Source organism: Pecten maximus, chromosome 4, assembly GCF_902652985.1.
Source record: "Pecten maximus chromosome 4, xPecMax1.1, whole genome shotgun sequence".
Lineage (NCBI taxonomy): Eukaryota > Metazoa > Mollusca > Bivalvia > Pectinida > Pectinidae > Pecten > Pecten maximus.
In genome coordinates, this window is record NC_047018.1 from 30,008,738 (window position 1) to 30,027,494 (window position 18,757).

An 18,757-nucleotide genomic window follows, 5' to 3' on the forward strand; every position below is an offset into this window, starting at 1 on the left:
TCTTATTTAGATCCTCCTTGTCTCAAATTTCATATGTAGGTTCCCCTTGGTGGTCCTAGTTGTGTCTGTTTGATTTTTATTCTGACCCAGAAAAAAATGGCTAACCGCTGAAGTTTAGCACAATGCCTTATTCACAGAAATAGATTACACATGTAGGCTCTCATTGTTATCAAATCATTAACATTAGAGAAAAGATCATTCAATGGTGGCGCCAAGATCCATCTTGGATTCCTTGTTCTTTGTAGGCCTATCTTTGGCATAGAAAAAAAAAAAGGAAACGATGCAATGGGCATATCCTAAGTGGACGTGCAATAAAAAGGCAACAACCAAACTCCGTTTTTAATATGCTTTTTTCTATGGCGCGGGAAGGATGTCATAATTAAATATTTTTGCCTAGGCAAAATTATTTTTGCCAAGGCAGAAATCGGTTTTTGCCTAGGCTGAAATATTTTTGCCTAAGCAATATTTCATTTTTGCCTAGGCAAAAATATTTAATTATGACATCCTTCCCGTGCCATAGTTTTCTTTATGAATAACTCGGAAAAGAAGGCGGGATTTGTTTTTTCAATGATTGGAGAACGTAGTTGCGGGTTTAGTAGAACCTATGATCTTATTTATCTACACAGCTGGGCTATGTCTATCATGAAAACACTAGGCCTATTTTGATCATTTGAATAAAAATAAACCTGAAACGACATAGATAAGCTCTCTGGATTCTGTGGATTCTTCTTATATAGCAATGTTATAATTACTGGGTCATTTGATCTAATTCAAACAATTTTATATTGCGATTTCTGTATTTAATGTTTCTGTAACTATCCCTTGATAGATAAACCACATCAAAACATTTGATCATTGATTACATACTCGGCACAAATGTACTGAATCGAAGATTGGAGTTATCGAACTTGATCATTATTTACTTCCGTTCACGACAACCGACAGCCGGTTCATAAACACATGACAAATGCGGTATACAAATAGGCCTAATTTGTGATATCCATGGTAGGTACCACCAAAAGTTCGGCTTGCATGTACAAAAACACTCGTGTGAATTGTCACAGCAATGATTACGAGGCAGAGTTACGATAAAAACCAGAGAACATCATATCATGGACACGTCACGATAACGTAATGTACAAGTTCAGTACAAGTCAATAAGATACAGAACAGCAGCCTAGGTTTACAGTGGACTACTACAGTTATTTACAAAATCACATTTTATTAATGTTCGACTTTTAAGCTGATCCTTTGCGATATTAAGGCCGTCACCCTAACCTCGCCTTCCTGAAAATTTTATTTTTGAGTCGTTAGGGCGTTGGTCCTCTCAACGTCCGGCCCTCACCTCTTTCCCTTAAATTTCAAGTTTCTGATTGTAATATGATAGGTCAGGCGTGGTTAATATATGATCCTAAACAACAAAATTGACATTCAAACCCATGCACGTGTCTGACATTCACGATGGCCACCGCAACCTCCATCTCGAATATCGCTGTGACATTCAAGATGGCCACCATGCATATGACAGCCATCTTGAAATATTGTTACTGTCATAGACACTGATGGAGTGGGTTCTGGCTTTCAGTGAAAGTCCGTGTTCTATCAACTTTCTTTAATGATGCATCAATTATGAAATCTTGTCTTCATAAAGTTACACTCACAACCATCATCTCTTGTACAAGTTAATAATTTTGTACATAATTCTGTGATAAGCGCAACCCCTGATCTCCAGTAAGTAGACTATGCATTTGCCCTGTTGGGTTATTGCATATTAAATTATATCAAACAATACATGTAGATATATTCCATTAAAGTTCTGCCAATGAAAATGATTTCATATGTGATAAGTTTTCTGTGCGACAGGATTCATATTGTGTGCGCTGCCTTGTTCATTGAATCTTTATCAATCTTTCATATGTTCATTTTGTGTATATTGCAGAGACTGGCGAGAAAAGAAAATCAAGATATTCCAGATATTGGGAAAGAGTTGACTGTGTTCCCTATTGAGTAATAAACTGGACAAGTACACTTTGACAAGATAATCATGTTTGACTGGAGAGAATGGTTGGAATACATTTTAAAATGGGCAGCTACAAGTCCCTGGGAATTTGTGTTCACGATTCTTCTTTGTTTGTCACCGTTTTTCTTCATAAGTGCAATTCTTGCATGGAAACTAGCACAGGAGATTGAGGCAAAAGAAAAGGAGAAGAAAAAGAAAGCAAAACGAGAGGCAGCCATAAAGAAAAAACAGCAAAAAGCAGACTGATTGTATTACTATGCAGCTCATTGCATCTAATAGTGAACTTCATATAGTTATCTAACTTATTTTCAGTTGAATTTTGTTTGCTTTATTTTATTGTTTTTCATTCCTTAGTTGGATGAAATACAGAAATTCAGAGTGTTTGAATCAAACATTTTTAGCATGCTTGGAATGCATGGTGCATGGATAAATTTGAATGACTTTGTGATGATGGTGAACATTTTATGATTTGACAGTTGATAAGTGTATCAAATAATCAATATATTAACCACTTTTGTATGTAAAAGATATAAACCATTATTCATGCATACATGTGTCATTGAAACATTATTGTCAACATAAAATTGTCCTCAGTTAATTATATATATAATGGTGTCAAGAGTTAGTCTACTATGTATACGCACTATTATTATGAGAGTTGGTACATTGTATGTGTTCTGTTGTCATATTATTAGTCCCCATTTCAGTACTTTTAAAGTAATGCCAAACATGTAGGAAACAGAATTTTTTCTGGTGGCTGTTATAATGGATTCATCAAGTGTACATGCATGGTAGGATCTCACGGAATAAACAGAATGGTAGTCTCTAAAGTAGATTATATTACAGACGTGTGCTTCTGATTAGTATTTGTAGAAAATAAATATTGGCCTCTTCTCCTACTTTATTTGTAAGAGGAGTGAAAAAATGTATGGTCAGACCAGGGTTCAAACCCGGGACCTCTGAACACTGGCCGGATGTTCTACCAGTTGATGAGCTACCTGGTCGCAGATGATCGACCCTGTCCAGCCAGTTCCGATACATATTAACAAAGGATTTTAAACCAAGGAACATTACTGAAGTTTGTGTGCATTTGATATTTTAGTCGGGTTGAACTTAAATTCAAAGTGAATCAAAGCTCATCCCCCACTTCCCACTTTTCGAGTGTTACACCTCGTTGATATTAGCAGTAGGGGTTAATATTTTTATTTTTACTAACCAGAAGCAGGTGCCTGTGATTATATTAATATTATACTGGTACAAAAGTGACTGAGGGGCTTTCATAGATCACTCAGTTTATGTCTACTTTCAAAATAGTCAGCATATAATTTTAAGACAATCATACACTACTGATCTACATGTCAACTGGTTCTTTGGAATGTAACCATCATCAAAAATTTAAAATCTTAGCCTTGACTGTTCACAACATATTTGGTTTCAATCCACATGCTTCTTAAACTGTCAAAACAAAATAATTATTTTCCAGTAAGAACATTTAGAATTTGATCCTTTCGGACCCTTATCCTTTGATTTGATCATGCACTTGTTTGATTCAGTTGAACTGGCCTCTTTAACATTCAAAACTAAGATATACAAATGTAGTTATGTATTTAAATTCTTTAGGTTTTACCTTATACATTTCAAGACTCAAGTTCTTGATAGCTGGATTTTTCATTTTAGACGGAAATGCATTATTGGATTTTAGGGGGGAATCGAAAAAGTCTTTCTAATATTTCCAGTTATGTCCCCTTCACAGGTATGGTTGTTGTCATGAACACTTTTTCATTTTGAATGAAAATGGATTAAATATGATAAATATGATAAGAAACATGATGTTGACTTCCTAAACTGAAGATGAATCCATGATCAAACCTAGTTTTGCCCACAACACTCATAACTTCATATGATTTATGAATAAAGGCACAAATTGTTCATTCTCTATTTTTACCAACCAAAAATATAAGCTTATACTACAATTATTGGCCCAAGTGAATTACTTGTGACTTGTATAAATGTAAGATTTGTGAATGACTGCTGCATTACCTTTACAAGAACCTTGGAATGCCTGTGTCTGATGTTTATGTACATTGTGATTTTATTAAAATCTGGGACTATTTATATTTATAAAAACAATTCAACATTCAAAAATCACTGAATAGACACTAAGCATCAAGTATGGACTTTTATTGACGTCTATAGCATTGGAGACTCCAAACATGCTTTAATTTTCCAGGGAAAGTTATCGTGTTGTTGTTTAGATAACTTTTAATGTTCCTGGAGATTTCTAATTTACCAGTACACCCTCTCTGCACAGTCCTAAGTATATCAGCCGGTAGAAAACACATGGGCTAGAACATTAGACTCTCAAACCTTTTCTGACAATAACTTATAATAGGTTTCCTAGAATTTGTTATCTACCAAGCACAAATTGAGTCTGGATGTCCAGTCTTGGATGAAATTAATTTCATGCACATTCAAATGAAATAGAACATTACACTTTATGTCAAGACACTGTTCTGTCTATAGGCTTTTCTCTGTCTTTATAGTCAAAGTTTCTAGCAGATCCAGATTTCATTTCCATATCTTCAAAATCGGGATGTGGTCCTAGAAACAATAGAAATAATTCTATACACAACTGGAAAAATTATATACAACCACTATAATTATATACAACTGCAAAAAAATTATATACAACACTAATACTTATATAGAACACCCAAGTACTTTATAGCTAGGCCTAGTGAATAGTATTTTGCCATGTCTCATGGCTACAATGACATGCCTTATATTTTCTTTTCTGTTGAAGTTAAGCAATTTGATCTGTGTGAAGAGTTTAACTTACGCTTTTGACTTAATTTTGAGGAGTCAAGATTTGTAGCAATTTCATTATTTGCTTCTGATGACAATTTTTCCTGTAATGGAGAAAAAAAGTAAAGATTTTCATGAAACAGTAAAACCCAAGACATTTTAATGTTGATATATCTAAACAAACATGATTTAAAATAATAAACATCAGTTCTCTTTATCTTAAATGCATAAAAAGTAAAACAATATATGTCTCAGACCCTATCCCTGTAGATGGATCAAATAGATATTACATACACTCCAAGGGAAAGAACTATGCACACCAAAAAACATTTTCATTGGCGAATGCTGTGATGTGCATACATTGTATAGATTCAAAATGTCATTCTCCTCCCATTTTAACCATTTTCACAAATAATTTGATGTAGATGTTAACCATTTCTTCCATAGAGTTACTTTATGGTAAGATGTAGCATGGAATAATTCTAAGTCACAAAAATAACCAAACCTGAAAAATAGTCCAGCTGTCATGCTCACAAGTGTCCATAGCACAGGGTAGGAGCATTTGTTTGACCGGATTTGACTTTATGTAGGTATAGACACATATTTTGTTTTGACCTTGAAATGCAAATGGCGGCTGTGGATGATATTACACAAATATGGCATAAAGGGAGGCATTTCAGCCATTAAAAATGCTCCTATATCATACTTTTAAGACAACTGATTATAGTAGGAATGAACTTTTTAAGACAAATTGTCAAACTGATGAGTTTTGGGCCTTTTTCAGAAATACATATCTTTTACCCCAAACTCAACATTTTTTCCTAAAAACAATCGTCCTGCCATGTCTAGAGTTCTCTATAGTATCCAATATGAGCATTTTTGACATTTGAAATACCTTTTTATATGCCATAATTGTGTGATATTATTCATAACCGCCAGTTGCATTTCAAGGTCTAAATAAAATCAGTGTTAAAACATATCATAAAGTCCAATCTAGTCAAACCAATGCTCCTATTTTGTGCTTTAGACCCTTGTGAGCAAAACGACATGACTGTTTTGCACAATAAATGCGATACAAATGAGTTAATTGTGTCCCCCTGAAACATGCATTTTTCTCATGTTTTGTTGAAATTTACGAACTACTGAACAAATTAAATGTCAGCAGCAAGGCCCACAGTTTGACATGATGCATATCAAAATTTTATCAAGTTACTTCTATTAAATTGCACCCTAGTAGGGATGTATAGCCTTGCAAAATATCAGCTGTTTTGGCTGGATTTGCTGTTTAGGTGCCCCTTAAATATATCTTAAACTCGAAATCTGCATTATTTTTTAGTACATGTACATATTCATTGTATTATTAATACAAAAAAAAATCTTGTTTTTCAGATAATGAAATTCATTTCTTACTGCTTCTTCTCTGGTATCAACTTCAAGTGCTCTCTGTCGTGTTCTCATCATCAGCAAATAATTTCTTTCAATTTCCTGGATGAAAACATAATCATTTAGGGATCTCATAACTGCATTGTTTACATAGATATGTCATTGAGAATGTTGTATGGAATTACCATAAAGTGAATGTAAAACTGACTTATACATAGCCATACATTGATATGATGAAGTGGTTCAAATATTGTTTGGGACATTTTGTTAACTAATTCGTTTAAATTGATCAACATATAGGCCATAAATCTATTACATGTAATGAATTTTGAACAGGAATCTAAAAGAAGCCTACTTAATCCATTTTTTCACATAACTGGCATGTTTTGTCATGTCATACAATACTATACTGAAGTAGTAAGACATTTTTATTTAATATCACTATCATGATATTAATAACATTATTATGATGTCATAAATAACATGATTATCTTGGTAGTGGAAATCTTACTGTTTGGGTTGAGATTAGGCAGCTGTCTTATAGGAAAATTTGAGAGATTTAGCTTAATTTCTCATAAATTTGAGTTATGATAAATAGAATCTTAAACTTGTGTCAAAGCAAAGGGGGGGGGGGGGGGGGGGGGGGGGGAATAAGTTTCAATTCAAAAGTGGAAAATGCAGTGGCATTGCGAGGAAAACTTAATTTTTTGTCTTAACGTTGAATATGTCCATTGCATGATCATAAGAGGCGACTAAATTTGGGATCTTATATTTTCTCTTCTTTCTTAACAACTTTCTTCTTCCTAATGTCTCCCTTGACAATGCCTCACTTTTGGCCTTTAGTTGAGCGTTCGCCCCTGTGAGGAAGGCTTTGGGTTCTGTCCCCTAGCCGAGACATACCAGAGTCTTTAAAAATGGTAGTTTCTATTCCTGCTTAGTGCTCAGCATATTAGAAGTGGGACGACTGGTCCGCCCGTTGTCAGTATAATGTGACCGGGTGGGGTGTCCTGCTTGGTGTCTTCGACAGTATGCTTCAGCGAGGTAGCACTATAAATCAGCAAAAGTTCTGGCCTATCACAAGGAGACTTAATACGAACATACCGCAGCCTCCCAAAACACACATACGCACTCACCACACGTATGCATGTTGCACGCACGGGAGGCCATCCTTAAATGACCTTAGCTGTTAATAGGACGTTAAACAAAATAAACCAAACCAATGTCAATTGCACTCACAGGTTAACTGAAAGTATTTGGAGTATATTTGGTCAGGTTAGAAGCTCACTTTTGGACAAGTTGAAGTTTTGTAAAGCATGTGAATGTAGGTCATGTTTTCACTACATTGTGATCATTGTGTCAACACTGAACATGTATTTCACAAAAAGTTAAGATTGTAATAATGATTTTCAGTGTTGATAATACATATGTAGTCACAATGAAGAGAAAACATTATCTACATTCATGTCCTCTATAAAAAGTTATGAAAATTGATCTTGTTTGTAAGTAAGTTCCATATCTGTTGAGCTATATTTCATCAGGTAAGTGACCAAATACCTTTTAGTCAACCCGTATGCACTTTTGTATGCCATATCTACCATCAATTAAGACAAAGTAATAAGTTTTACTCAACATGTTATTGTATCATCTGCTTCAGAATCAAAACCCCAGGCCCCACTAAATGCAAACCCCACTTTTGGATTTTAACAGAGTGAATGTGGAATTTATTAAACTTATTTAAAATTCAATATACATTGTATATCAATTGCCTCGTCACATATCAAATACATAAATTCCACATTACCTCAACACTCATTTAAGATGAAAATATATAATGCTACCACTTAAAACTTTCCAAACTGCATATTTATTACAAGAAATAAATTTGAATTGTCAAATAAGCTGCTGATGACTTAAAAGTTAAGTTCACCATAATACATCCCTATTCATTAAAAGCATGTTTTATTAATGTGCAACATTTTACATGAGTAATCCTCGAACTTGTAATTAAGAGTACCTTGATTGTGGGAGGGTTATCCCTGCTGTTCCTGAGCCATGCTGAAAATAAAAGCACATATTCATTATTGGTATGTTTCTTGTTTACTGCAAAACAACAAGACCATCATGCTTTCTCTCTCTCCTTATAGATGTTCAGGTTATATGAGACTTCATCTCTTATTCTAATCGCCTTTTGTACGTCGTCTGTCCGTAAACAATTTACATTTTCGACTGTACTTCTTCTCCAAAACCGCTGAACTAAATTCAATGACTGGCAGGAAGCTTCTATGGCTAAAGGTCAACCAAAATTATGAATTATATGGTCCCCACCCCCCAGGGGCCTGAGGGGCGGGGCCAAAAACGGTCAAATTGACTAAAACTTCAAAAATCTTCTTCTTTACTCTCAGATACGATGGAATCAAACACTCTTCTGAGTCTTCATAGATGGAAAGGTCTTAAGGTACTTTACCAAATTATGAATTTCAAGAGTCTGGGGTCTCACGTTTGTCCCTGGCGAGGGGGTAAACTTTACTATAGCTTATAAGTTTATATAGGGAAATCACATTTTTGACTATCATTTGTTTATGGTGACTTATTCTAATAACTTTTTAGCTTACCTGCCCTAAGGTCACAGGGATCAAATAAGCTTAAATCTTTCAATTACTTCTTCTCTATAATCGTGAGGCTGATACTTGATGTTGGGTCTGTAGCATGCTGAGATGAAGGACTACCATATTTGTTAAAAAAAATGACCTTGACCTACATTCATCATCCAGGACACAGGACTCAAATCAGCTAAATTCTTAAAAGGACTGATTCCCAATATTACCAAATGTATCCAAATGAATGACCTTGACCTACATTCAAGGCTACAGGGGCCCAGTGACGTAATACTGTACCTATAGAATGCTTGGATGATGGGCTACAAAGTTTGTTCAGATGAATGACCTTGACCTACGTTCAAGGTAACAGGAGTCAAATCAGATAAAATCTTAAAAGGACTTCTTCCAAATAACCAAGAGGTCCAGAGACTTGACATGGTACCTATATTATATACTTGGATGAAGAGCTTTGTTCAAATGAATGACCTTGACCTAAATTCAAGGTTGAAGATTTCAAATAGGCTACAAATTTTAAACAATGATTTCTCAATAGCCAAAAGACTTCGAGACTTGATATTTGGCCAGTGTTATGCTGGAATTAAGGACTAGTAAATCTATTGACATGAATAAAACTAGCCTTCTCTAATATTTGATACAGGCACAGTATCAAGTCCCTTGGCCTCTTGGTTTATACTTAAAAGAAATTGTTTAAAGCTTTGATCCTATTTGACCCAAGTGACTTTGAATGCGAGTCAAGGTACGTAATTCATTTGGACAAACTTGGTAACATTACATTGAAGCATGCTACAGGCCCAATATGAAGTCCCTGTGCCTGTTGTTTATGAGAAGGTGTCATTTAAAGATATTAGCCTATTTGACCCCTGTGACCTTGAATGTGAGTCAAGGTCATTCATTTGAATGCACTTGGTAGCCCTTCATCCAAGCATGCTACAAGCCTAATATCAAGTCCCTGGGCCTCTTGGTTATTGAATAGAAGTTGTTTAAATCCTTATCCTGTTGATCAGTATACATATCAGATCTCGGGCATATGGGCCTCTTAAGTTTGGTACAGTAGAAAAGTTTACATAAACACATAATATTGAAAGAAGCCAAAAGCGTGTCAAGTCAAATTGATATGAACTTGGAAAACTCTTTATTCGAGCTGCCCAGGATCATTTACTTCTACATTTTCAGCATGTATTTATGTCAGGTTTTTATAAAAGCACTTACCATTCCATTCAGTTGGAATCTCCAACTCGCTGTTGGCTTTAGACTGTCCATCATAAGGTTTCACAAAACGATAACCTTTCCATTTTCTCTTTTCATCTGAAAGATTATAATAGGTAGTTCAAGTTTGGTTTCAATTTAATAGATGACGTTTCACGCTAGGATTATTTTCACCTTAATGTATTTCCTAACTTCTCAAGAACCTGCTGTTTAATGTTGGAAAATTCAATGGTAATATGCTATAAATATATATATATGTATACAGACATAACCCCAAAGTCACATTACAGCTTATAGCAATATAATAACCGGGTATGGACTTGTACATATCAATAGTGGAGTCAATATAGAGACATCAGGATATTGTATACTGTATTTATATAGTGTATCTCAAATCTATTGTATTTATCTCAATATTACAAGTGCCTCAGGTGCTTGTATATATGACTGGCAAGTCAACGTCATATTTTGTCCATAAAGCAATCTTGATCCAGTCATTAAAAAAACCCATATAATCTATTTCAATAATAATATAAATAATATATCATATACTTTGAGATATGTTATAGATATAGTAGGTCAGTGACCTATATACTAAATTAATATAGGTCTCTGAGTAGGTATACAATATCTTACATATAATAAATATTTTATAAAACATAACTAGATGCTCTACATTGTATCTTATATACTTTTCTTTATAATTCATCTTTAACGAGATATATCATAAACTTTCCATGAAATGTTTATGAAAAATGTCATATACATTATGCATAGGCCTAATTTGTAATTTGATTATCGAGTCTTGATATATATATAGTATACAGTAGACCTTCACGCCTAACGTTAGGCCTAGTCGGGGCTACATTACAGTCATTGACATTTCCAGGTAACTGCTGGTTTACCTGCAATTCTCTCGTAGTATTTGTTTCCGAGGTGATCTTCTCCTTTAAATGTTGATTTTGGAATTGCAATGGAATTCCTTAAATTTCGAAAAATACGTACAATCGCTTGCATGTTTGTCTACAACATGTAAGCAAATGTAGCACTAATGAACAAACAAGACCAAGAAAAGGATTTGAAATATGCCTAGGCTACAGCATATCAATGGTTTACAAAGTTATGCCACGATTAAATTATTACTCGGTTACTATTTTCCAGCTTGACTGTATAGCTGAGCTGTATATACACAGATGCGTCACTTTAGGTGATTTTTTAACCAGACACTTCATTGTGCATGGACCTTTCAGTTTTTTTGGTGGTTTTAGTACACCAAATCATTTAACCAATCAGATTACTCGTTACATAAATTATGAAACATGGCCGCAAGAAGAGGAACGGGAGTCTCGCCGGCGTCAACTTTTACTGGAAACAAGTTTTCAAATGATGGAAGTTTCTTGGAAATGTTTAGAAAACAGATGGAACAAAAGGACCAACAAACTACACACGCAAACAATGAAACTGATTCCTCAAAGTCAGATAAATCTTCCTCTTCCGTCTGTCAAGAAAGTTCCGTCTCGGCTCCGACAACGACAGACAAGAAGCCAGTTATTTTACCTATTGTAAGGAGTAGGACAGGAATATTGGACGCGACAGAACATTTTTTGATATTGTTATCCTATATTTATGTTATTTTCCGTGGCTTAGATGTCTTTTTATTACTTATCTCTAATTATTTTGATTGATGATTAGCAATTCATTCTATTCTTCATGTAAGGGGAGCAACTCTTCCCAGCTGTTGTCTACATGATTTGTCTTTGGTTTGTTTTTAATTATATATGTAAAATATAAGGTGCAGATCAAGGTGATTTTTAAGCAATCATTATGTTTTTAATTATGATTAAAATACATGTTAAAGAGTATTAAAAGCTAATACTATTAAATGGGACTCAATATAGCTTAACAGTATAAACAATTAAACATATAGCCTATTATAGGCCTAGATATGTGTAACATAATTTCGGAATTTAATGAAATCACACAATAGGAATGAATGGTCATCCTGTAGATTTATGTTATTTTAAGACAAAATAAATTGAGATGGCTTGAAATGCTCCAGTTAAATTTGAAATGGTATGTAATGTTATTGATAACACCTTATATTAATTAGGTTGATTGATTTAATGCCACCAAGTTTCCTGATAAGGACCCATTCCAAGTAATTTGTGTTATATGTAGATATACACATTGGGCATATATCTACATTGATTTTTTATATTAATTTAAAACAGTTCATACACTGATTATATATTTACATATATATATAGTGAATTTAGGTGGATGTTATTAATTTGTTTATTAAATGTTACATCAACTGGAGTAATAGAATGGAATTAGAAAATGATTTAAAGGGGTTTGATTTTTTTTTGTTTTGGAAAAGTTTCTAAATACTTATCAATTTAAATGGCATTAAAACATTTTTTTTTCTTTTTCTCAAATTGATAATTTAATTTTTAAGCATTATAATTTGATACATTCACTGTATTGTGGAAATAGATAAGTAGAAACTTAAGAATAATATATATAGATATATATTATTATCTATAATTATTGTAGCATATGATATCCCAGGGTTTGATAAAAGAATTTTAGTCTAAATTTGTCAGTGCTTCTGTTGTCAGGTAGGGAAGAGGAAAGGCGCTAATCGTCCACTCAAAACTGGTATTGTGGCCAAGAAACCAAAACCAGAGAAAAAAGTAAGTAGTAAGGGTCTAATGCTAGTATAGGCAGTAGTTTCCCAAGAGAAACAACCAGTATATGACCTATGCTTCTTTCCTCGACATGCGATTACTCATACTTAGCTAACTGAAATGGTTATTTGCAGGTAAAGTAAAATGAATACTGGACATCTATACGTACCAACTTAAAAGTTCAGGTTTATTTCAGTGTTTCTCGATAAAAAAAAAGGCAACACATTTAATTAGGTTTTCTTTTCAGTTAAATGAAATTTCGTACATAGATTCTTATCAAAGGCTAAATGAAACAATAAAAAAAAATCAAAATACAATAGTTCTGACTTCTGACAAAGAAAAATCCTTAAAAGGAAACATTTTAGATAATTCAATATATGCCATCAATATTGTTAAATGTTAGTCTGTTTTAAACTGTTGGATGTTATACCAAAATATGTGAAACATCAACTTCATCAGTCCACCTTCAGAAGTTTATTTATACTGACTTTTACCATGCAAGCACATTTCTTACAGGGACTGGTAGTGATTTTCCAATTTTCACTTAGTAGTCAGTAATTCTGTACCTAAGTCTTACTTTAGGGAGTGTATTTTCCATTTGTCCTGCAATTTTTTGTTTTTCTTTTCCTGAAACTGATTTCTGGAATACTTCTCATCTGAGACGTGATTGGAAATTATTTTGGTGTGCCAGTTTTCTATTAGAAGTCACAGTGTTTCTCTATTGATACCATCACTGTATTGACCTCCATTGTTTCTCACCTTGTCTCTTTGTAATGTTATAACACATGATTAGCTGTAGAGAAATCTCATTTAATACCAATTGTCAGATCATTCCCCCAAAATAGAAAATGTAATCAAGGGCGATCATTGACTGGTTTTCCTCATCAGTAGATGGTTTCCCCTATTTCTCTAATCCTTTCTGCACTAAACCTGATGAAGTTGTTTTAAATTGATGGTTAGATACAGATACTTGTACCATAACTGTTTGTTTACTCTATCTTCTAACTGTCATTGCCTTTGAAAGCCGTGTCTTATACAAGCTCTAAGCTTGTTTTCCCATCCACTATATTAATATACACATGTATGTGCAATATGGTTCGTTACTGAAATTACTGTTTAATTGAGTAACCATGATTCACTAAGATACTAATCTTTAAAGGGAGATGATTATTATACATATGACTTGTTTGCCTATTTTATAAAAGACCAAGGTTATTCAATGCTTATTTAACAGTCTTAATGGTTGATTGTTTCAATTCCTGTAATCATTTTATTTAAATCTTCATCAAATTAAACATTTCAAAAATGAGGTCTTTCGATCATGATCATTCAAATATGAAATAAATTACCAGGTTTTCAAAGTTTCCTCCCTCTTTCTTTGATTAGATGATGGTTTACCATCAATGAATTTTAACCTTCTCTAGTACCATGTCTGGTAGCCTAATCTTCAGCAGGCTTCACTTTGTGTATTTTGTACATTGTAAGATATATTGGGCCCTAAACTCTGAGGGGATATATCAGATATCTGAAGACATTTTATTCATCATTCAAGCATTGTTTTTTACCAAGACATCCTTATGCCTGTTTTACACCTCTGTATGGTCAGTAATCACACATACCCAGTTCAGGTTTTAAGTGAAATGCTATCTTCTATAGATACTTCCTGGTTCTTTTGTTATTCTGACATATGCTATAGATACTTGTTTAGCCAACTACTTTGTAAATAAATCTAGCATTTCCACAAAAAAAAATCTTCAATATGTTATATTTTTTCAGATTTCCATGGGAAATTAACATTCAAATGAACTATTTGAATACAAACATTGTCGACTCCTACATTATTCATATCTAAACTAATTCAGTAGTTCAATGTACATGAATGATATATAAAACATACATTTCTTATATTAGATAAACAAAAAAGTGGATAGTTTATGTGATCACTTTTGATGAATGTGTAATTGTTAGGAAAACAATTTTGAGTGTCTTTTTTTAAAGGATGAAAATATGTTCTCTCAAATATTTTTCCAAGTAAAATCTATTTCTAGAGAAACAAATTGAAGCATTTTGAATTGGTGTGCTTGTACTAAAAAGAGATTGTTAAAGAGGAAAGGCTTATAGAAATCTAGAACTTGAAGAAATTTTGGTTGTTGTGTGAAAAGATTAGATTCTTTTCAGGAGGAGGATTCTGACGGTAGCGCTTGGTCTAAGTATTTAGCTGAAGTGAACGAGTATAAGTCTAAGATGTGCATGGATGAGGATAAAAGCAGGCCACTAGTGAAATGAATAGTCAATGCAAAGTGAGTATAAGGAAAATATCTACCTGCTAAGGAAGCAAATGGTTTAGTTGGAAGTGACTGTTTTGCCACCTCATGGAAGATGTGATCACCATTTGCGACTTCAAAAAGTTTCTTTTGGCATATCAACCTCAAATTTGATGGAAATGTTGACATCAGTACCTGGGGCAAGGATCAAGTCTAAAGCACTACGGGTCTGCAGTACACAGATTTCACCAAGATTTGAATAAACGTATTAACATGGTTAGAAAGTGTGCAAATTATTTGGGAGATATACCGGTGATCATGCTGTTCATGCAGAAAGGGCTAGATGTGTTTGCACTGTTAAGTAATCTAATGGCCAAAGGTAGTCCTTAAGACTTTTATTTAGTGGTCATTTCCTCTAATATTGGATGTCAAATATGCACCTAAAACTTGCACAAAAAAGTTTCAATTTTTGGAAACCCCATAAGTGTGGCCCAGTACTTCGTGGCTGCCTAAGATCAGCAGTCCATCTTGTGTAGTGCACATAAAGTATGATATATTAGTGTCATTGGTTATCCTACAGAGTCTCTGTAGTACCAGCTCATTAAACTCAATAAACTCTCAATACCTCAGTGGAAATAGCATTAAATATTACCAGTATAAACACTAAAGTTAACCATATCCTTATCATGACAATCTTATTTACTGGTGCAGGGGGTAGGGTGGTGTGAGATTATGTATTCAATAATCATTTTAAATTCATGCATTCAATAATCATTTGACACTTTGACTCATTGATAACATATTTCAAAATTCTCTTTTCATTTTTCTTACCCATTCAATGCTGAATCTGATCCATTGTCATCTCTAAATCTTACCAGACTGAAACCAAACTTTATATAAAGATCTACAAGATAGTGATAGAATGTACCTCAAAAGCCTTTTATACGAGAAATTGCTAGTGGTCTTTATTTGATTGGGAGGGTGTGTACTTTCATGTAAATTGCGTAATGACAAAATGAATCAGACTGCCACTTGGAGGAATTCCTGGTATACTGTCAGTTTCAATTTCTGTTTTTTTTTTTTTTTTATTTAGTTATATGTCATGATCATAGATCTGTCTTCATATTACAACAGCTCATTTTAGAGAAGAAAGCTTATGCTGTGACATAAATTTTGCACTCTAGATTTATAGTTTTTTGTTGGATTGCACTTGTTACATAGACAGCATTATTTGTAAATAGTGAATAATTCATCCATTAAACTGCTGATGCTTTTGTAATATACGGTACCACAGTACAGACATATATCAGTGATGGAAGTTCATTGTGAAAAAGATCTCTTAAAATTATGGATTTAGCTATCATAAATATTTTACAAGGACTTTTCATAGTTTTTGGTAACACATTGCAATTTGTCTTCTCTACGCAGTTTAAGTGTATGTCTAAGTAACTATGAAAAGTTGTTAGATTAAGAAGTATATTGTTCACTTGAGAATGTATTGTAAAATAAAGGTATAGAAAAATAGGGAATCCTACCACTTTTTTTCTGTATAGATGCTTTGGAAAGTTGTTTTCATGTGAAAATTGTTACATATAGCTGTATTTCTTCAGTATTCATCAAACTCTATGAAAAGGTTGTAGACTTTAATAGGAAATGTTGGAAAAATAAAGCATGATGAATGTCCTCACTCCTGTGAGTAATCAGCATCATGAGTAGTGTGGGGATAAAAATCCTGAGCTATAAGATGTAAGAAACTTCTTCAGTTTTATTTGGATTGTTCTCAAATTGTTAAAAGGCAAGCAATATGAAGGAAGGAAAATGTTAAGTGAAAATACCTCTTTCAGAAATTCTTCTTGGAGTATTTATAATATCAAGTGCTGGGATTCTCTACTAACAGAACCCTATTTAGAAAACGGAATTGATATCTTATTTTTTATACACATTCAATCATTCCTAGTAAGTACTTTACTACATTAGAAAATGTACTGTGGAGTGTTTGGAGTTGATCAAATTTTACTGCAATACTCCCCGAATGATGATCTGTTTGGTATTTGTGAACCTGCTGGACAGACAACCTATCAGATTTTTTTGACAGCTGTTTATGTTTTTATCTTGTTCAGACGAAGTGTTTATGTAGATTGATAATAAATTGTTCAGATCTTTGTGAACATGTGACCTTGCTGTGTGAGGTTAATATATCTAGCATAACTGCAGCCATTTCACAACATTTTTGTTGCTCTTTTTATTAAACGCATCCTCCGAGATGAACATGTTTTGTTTAGCATATGTGTTGAAGAGGTTGTAAGTGTTTTCATTGGTCAATATAATAACCCATGATATATGAATGTTATCACAGAAACAAGATATTGCATGTTGTATTGCTGAACTATTTGTGGTAGGTCTTCATCAGTGTCCCAAACTTTAAAACAAATTTGAATCCAATGATTTCATTTTCAATTGAATCCAAGCTTTCCTCTTTTTGATAAAGTATTAATAATTTGTCTCACATAAATTAATATACCTTGGTATAAGTTGAATATGATTCTTTACTGCTTGCCAACTATTCACTTAAATTTGATCATCCCAATATGATGAAGTAGAGTTTACAATGTTGCTTTTTAGTCTTCTTCTGTTGTTGTCTGTATTTGAAATTGGGTTCTGATGAGTATGCCATATACAAGTGTTTCTGTTATTTATTGGAATATTTGTCTCTTACATTTCCTCTTGCCGTTATTCTTTATGCATGTATTTCAAGCCTTTAGGGAATGTTGTAATTGGAAAGATTGTTGTTTTTGTTAAAATTTTCTAAGTGGATTCATCTTTAATTGTATAATGTGGTAATGTATGACTTCAGCAAAAATTTCAATTTTAAGGAGAAGTTAGTTGAATAGGAATACTTTTTAAAATACGTATACGCATGCAAATTTTTGTTGATGAAGTCATCACAACTCTTGCCCTTTCTTACATGATTTTAAAGAAGGAAGTGGAACAGACCTTATGTCTTAGTTCTTGGAACCATGCATGGCTGAACAACAATCGAACCGTTACATTCCCCGAGTGAAATACAAAAGGCTTAATGTAAAAATAATACCTACCAAAATAAGCTGAAGTTGATGGTTAGGAGCTCAAAAGAATTATATAATATGATTTATTACATCAATGTTCTCAACTGCACAGCATTACATTTAGTGAAAAACATGTGTTTTGTATCTATATAATAGATGATTTTTGTTTCTTAAATTTAAGTAAATTGTATGGTGTATAAACTGTATATATATATAAATATACAGGGAACTCTCAATAACGCAGTAACATTTATTCCCAGGACGCGTTTTACTTGTGAGAGTCTTGGTCAACTACGGCAAATTTTGATAGAAATTATTCGGTTTATTTCATCAGATTATTGATAACTGCAGGTCACTTCTTAAAGAAAGTTGATAGTGAATTTGAAGATATCTATGAATTTGTGCTAATGCCCCTAGCACTTGTTAGAGCATCAAACAAGAACAAATATTTATTACACATTGTAAAACTGATTTGGTTTGAAGTGTTTTTTTGGACATGAGACGCAAGTGTTCATTGATTGTAAAGAAATATATTTTTATGTACTTGTATGTTTTATCCCAACATGGGTAACTGTTTTGTTTGGTTGATTTTGTTTTGTTTTTTTCTACAATATACATATGAGTCATAACTTGTCACATTCAATAAAAACTTCAATATCAATAGTTGTACATTGTATTTAGCTTTCACTATTTTATGCACATGCAT

At 33.3% G+C, this 18,757-nt stretch overlaps 2 protein-coding genes and 1 long non-coding RNA gene across 3 annotated transcripts; 2 read left to right on the top strand and 1 right to left on the bottom strand.

The window, feature by feature from the left end:
* The first annotated feature begins 918 nt into the window (after nt 1-918).
* On the top strand, nt 919-4,131 carry LOC117325786. The gene is made up of 2 exons (XR_004532377.1): nt 919-1,005; nt 1,940-4,131. It is a non-coding gene; the product is annotated as an uncharacterized LOC117325786 (long non-coding RNA).
* A 54-nt stretch (nt 4,132-4,185) lies between these two features.
* Nucleotides 4,186-11,292, bottom strand: LOC117325784 (NADH dehydrogenase [ubiquinone] 1 alpha subcomplex assembly factor 2-like). The gene is made up of 6 exons (XM_033882240.1): nt 10,938-11,292; nt 10,036-10,131; nt 8,223-8,263; nt 6,236-6,310; nt 4,860-4,929; nt 4,186-4,621 (listed from the first exon to the last, which is right to left on the bottom strand). Exons 1-6 carry the CDS (start codon nt 11,047-11,049, stop codon nt 4,521-4,523), a joined length of 495 nt encoding a protein of 164 aa, XP_033738131.1. The 5' UTR covers nt 11,050-11,292; the 3' UTR covers nt 4,186-4,520.
* Nucleotides 11,293-11,325: 33 nt separating this feature from the next.
* LOC117325785 (telomerase RNA component interacting RNase-like) lies at nt 11,326-18,716 on the top strand. Its single transcript, XM_033882241.1, has 3 exons — nt 11,326-11,594; nt 12,654-12,728; nt 14,901-18,716. Exons 1-3 carry the CDS (start codon nt 11,352-11,354, stop codon nt 15,006-15,008), a joined length of 426 nt encoding a protein of 141 aa, XP_033738132.1. The 5' UTR covers nt 11,326-11,351; the 3' UTR covers nt 15,009-18,716.
* Nucleotides 18,717-18,757: the final 41 nt, after the last annotated feature.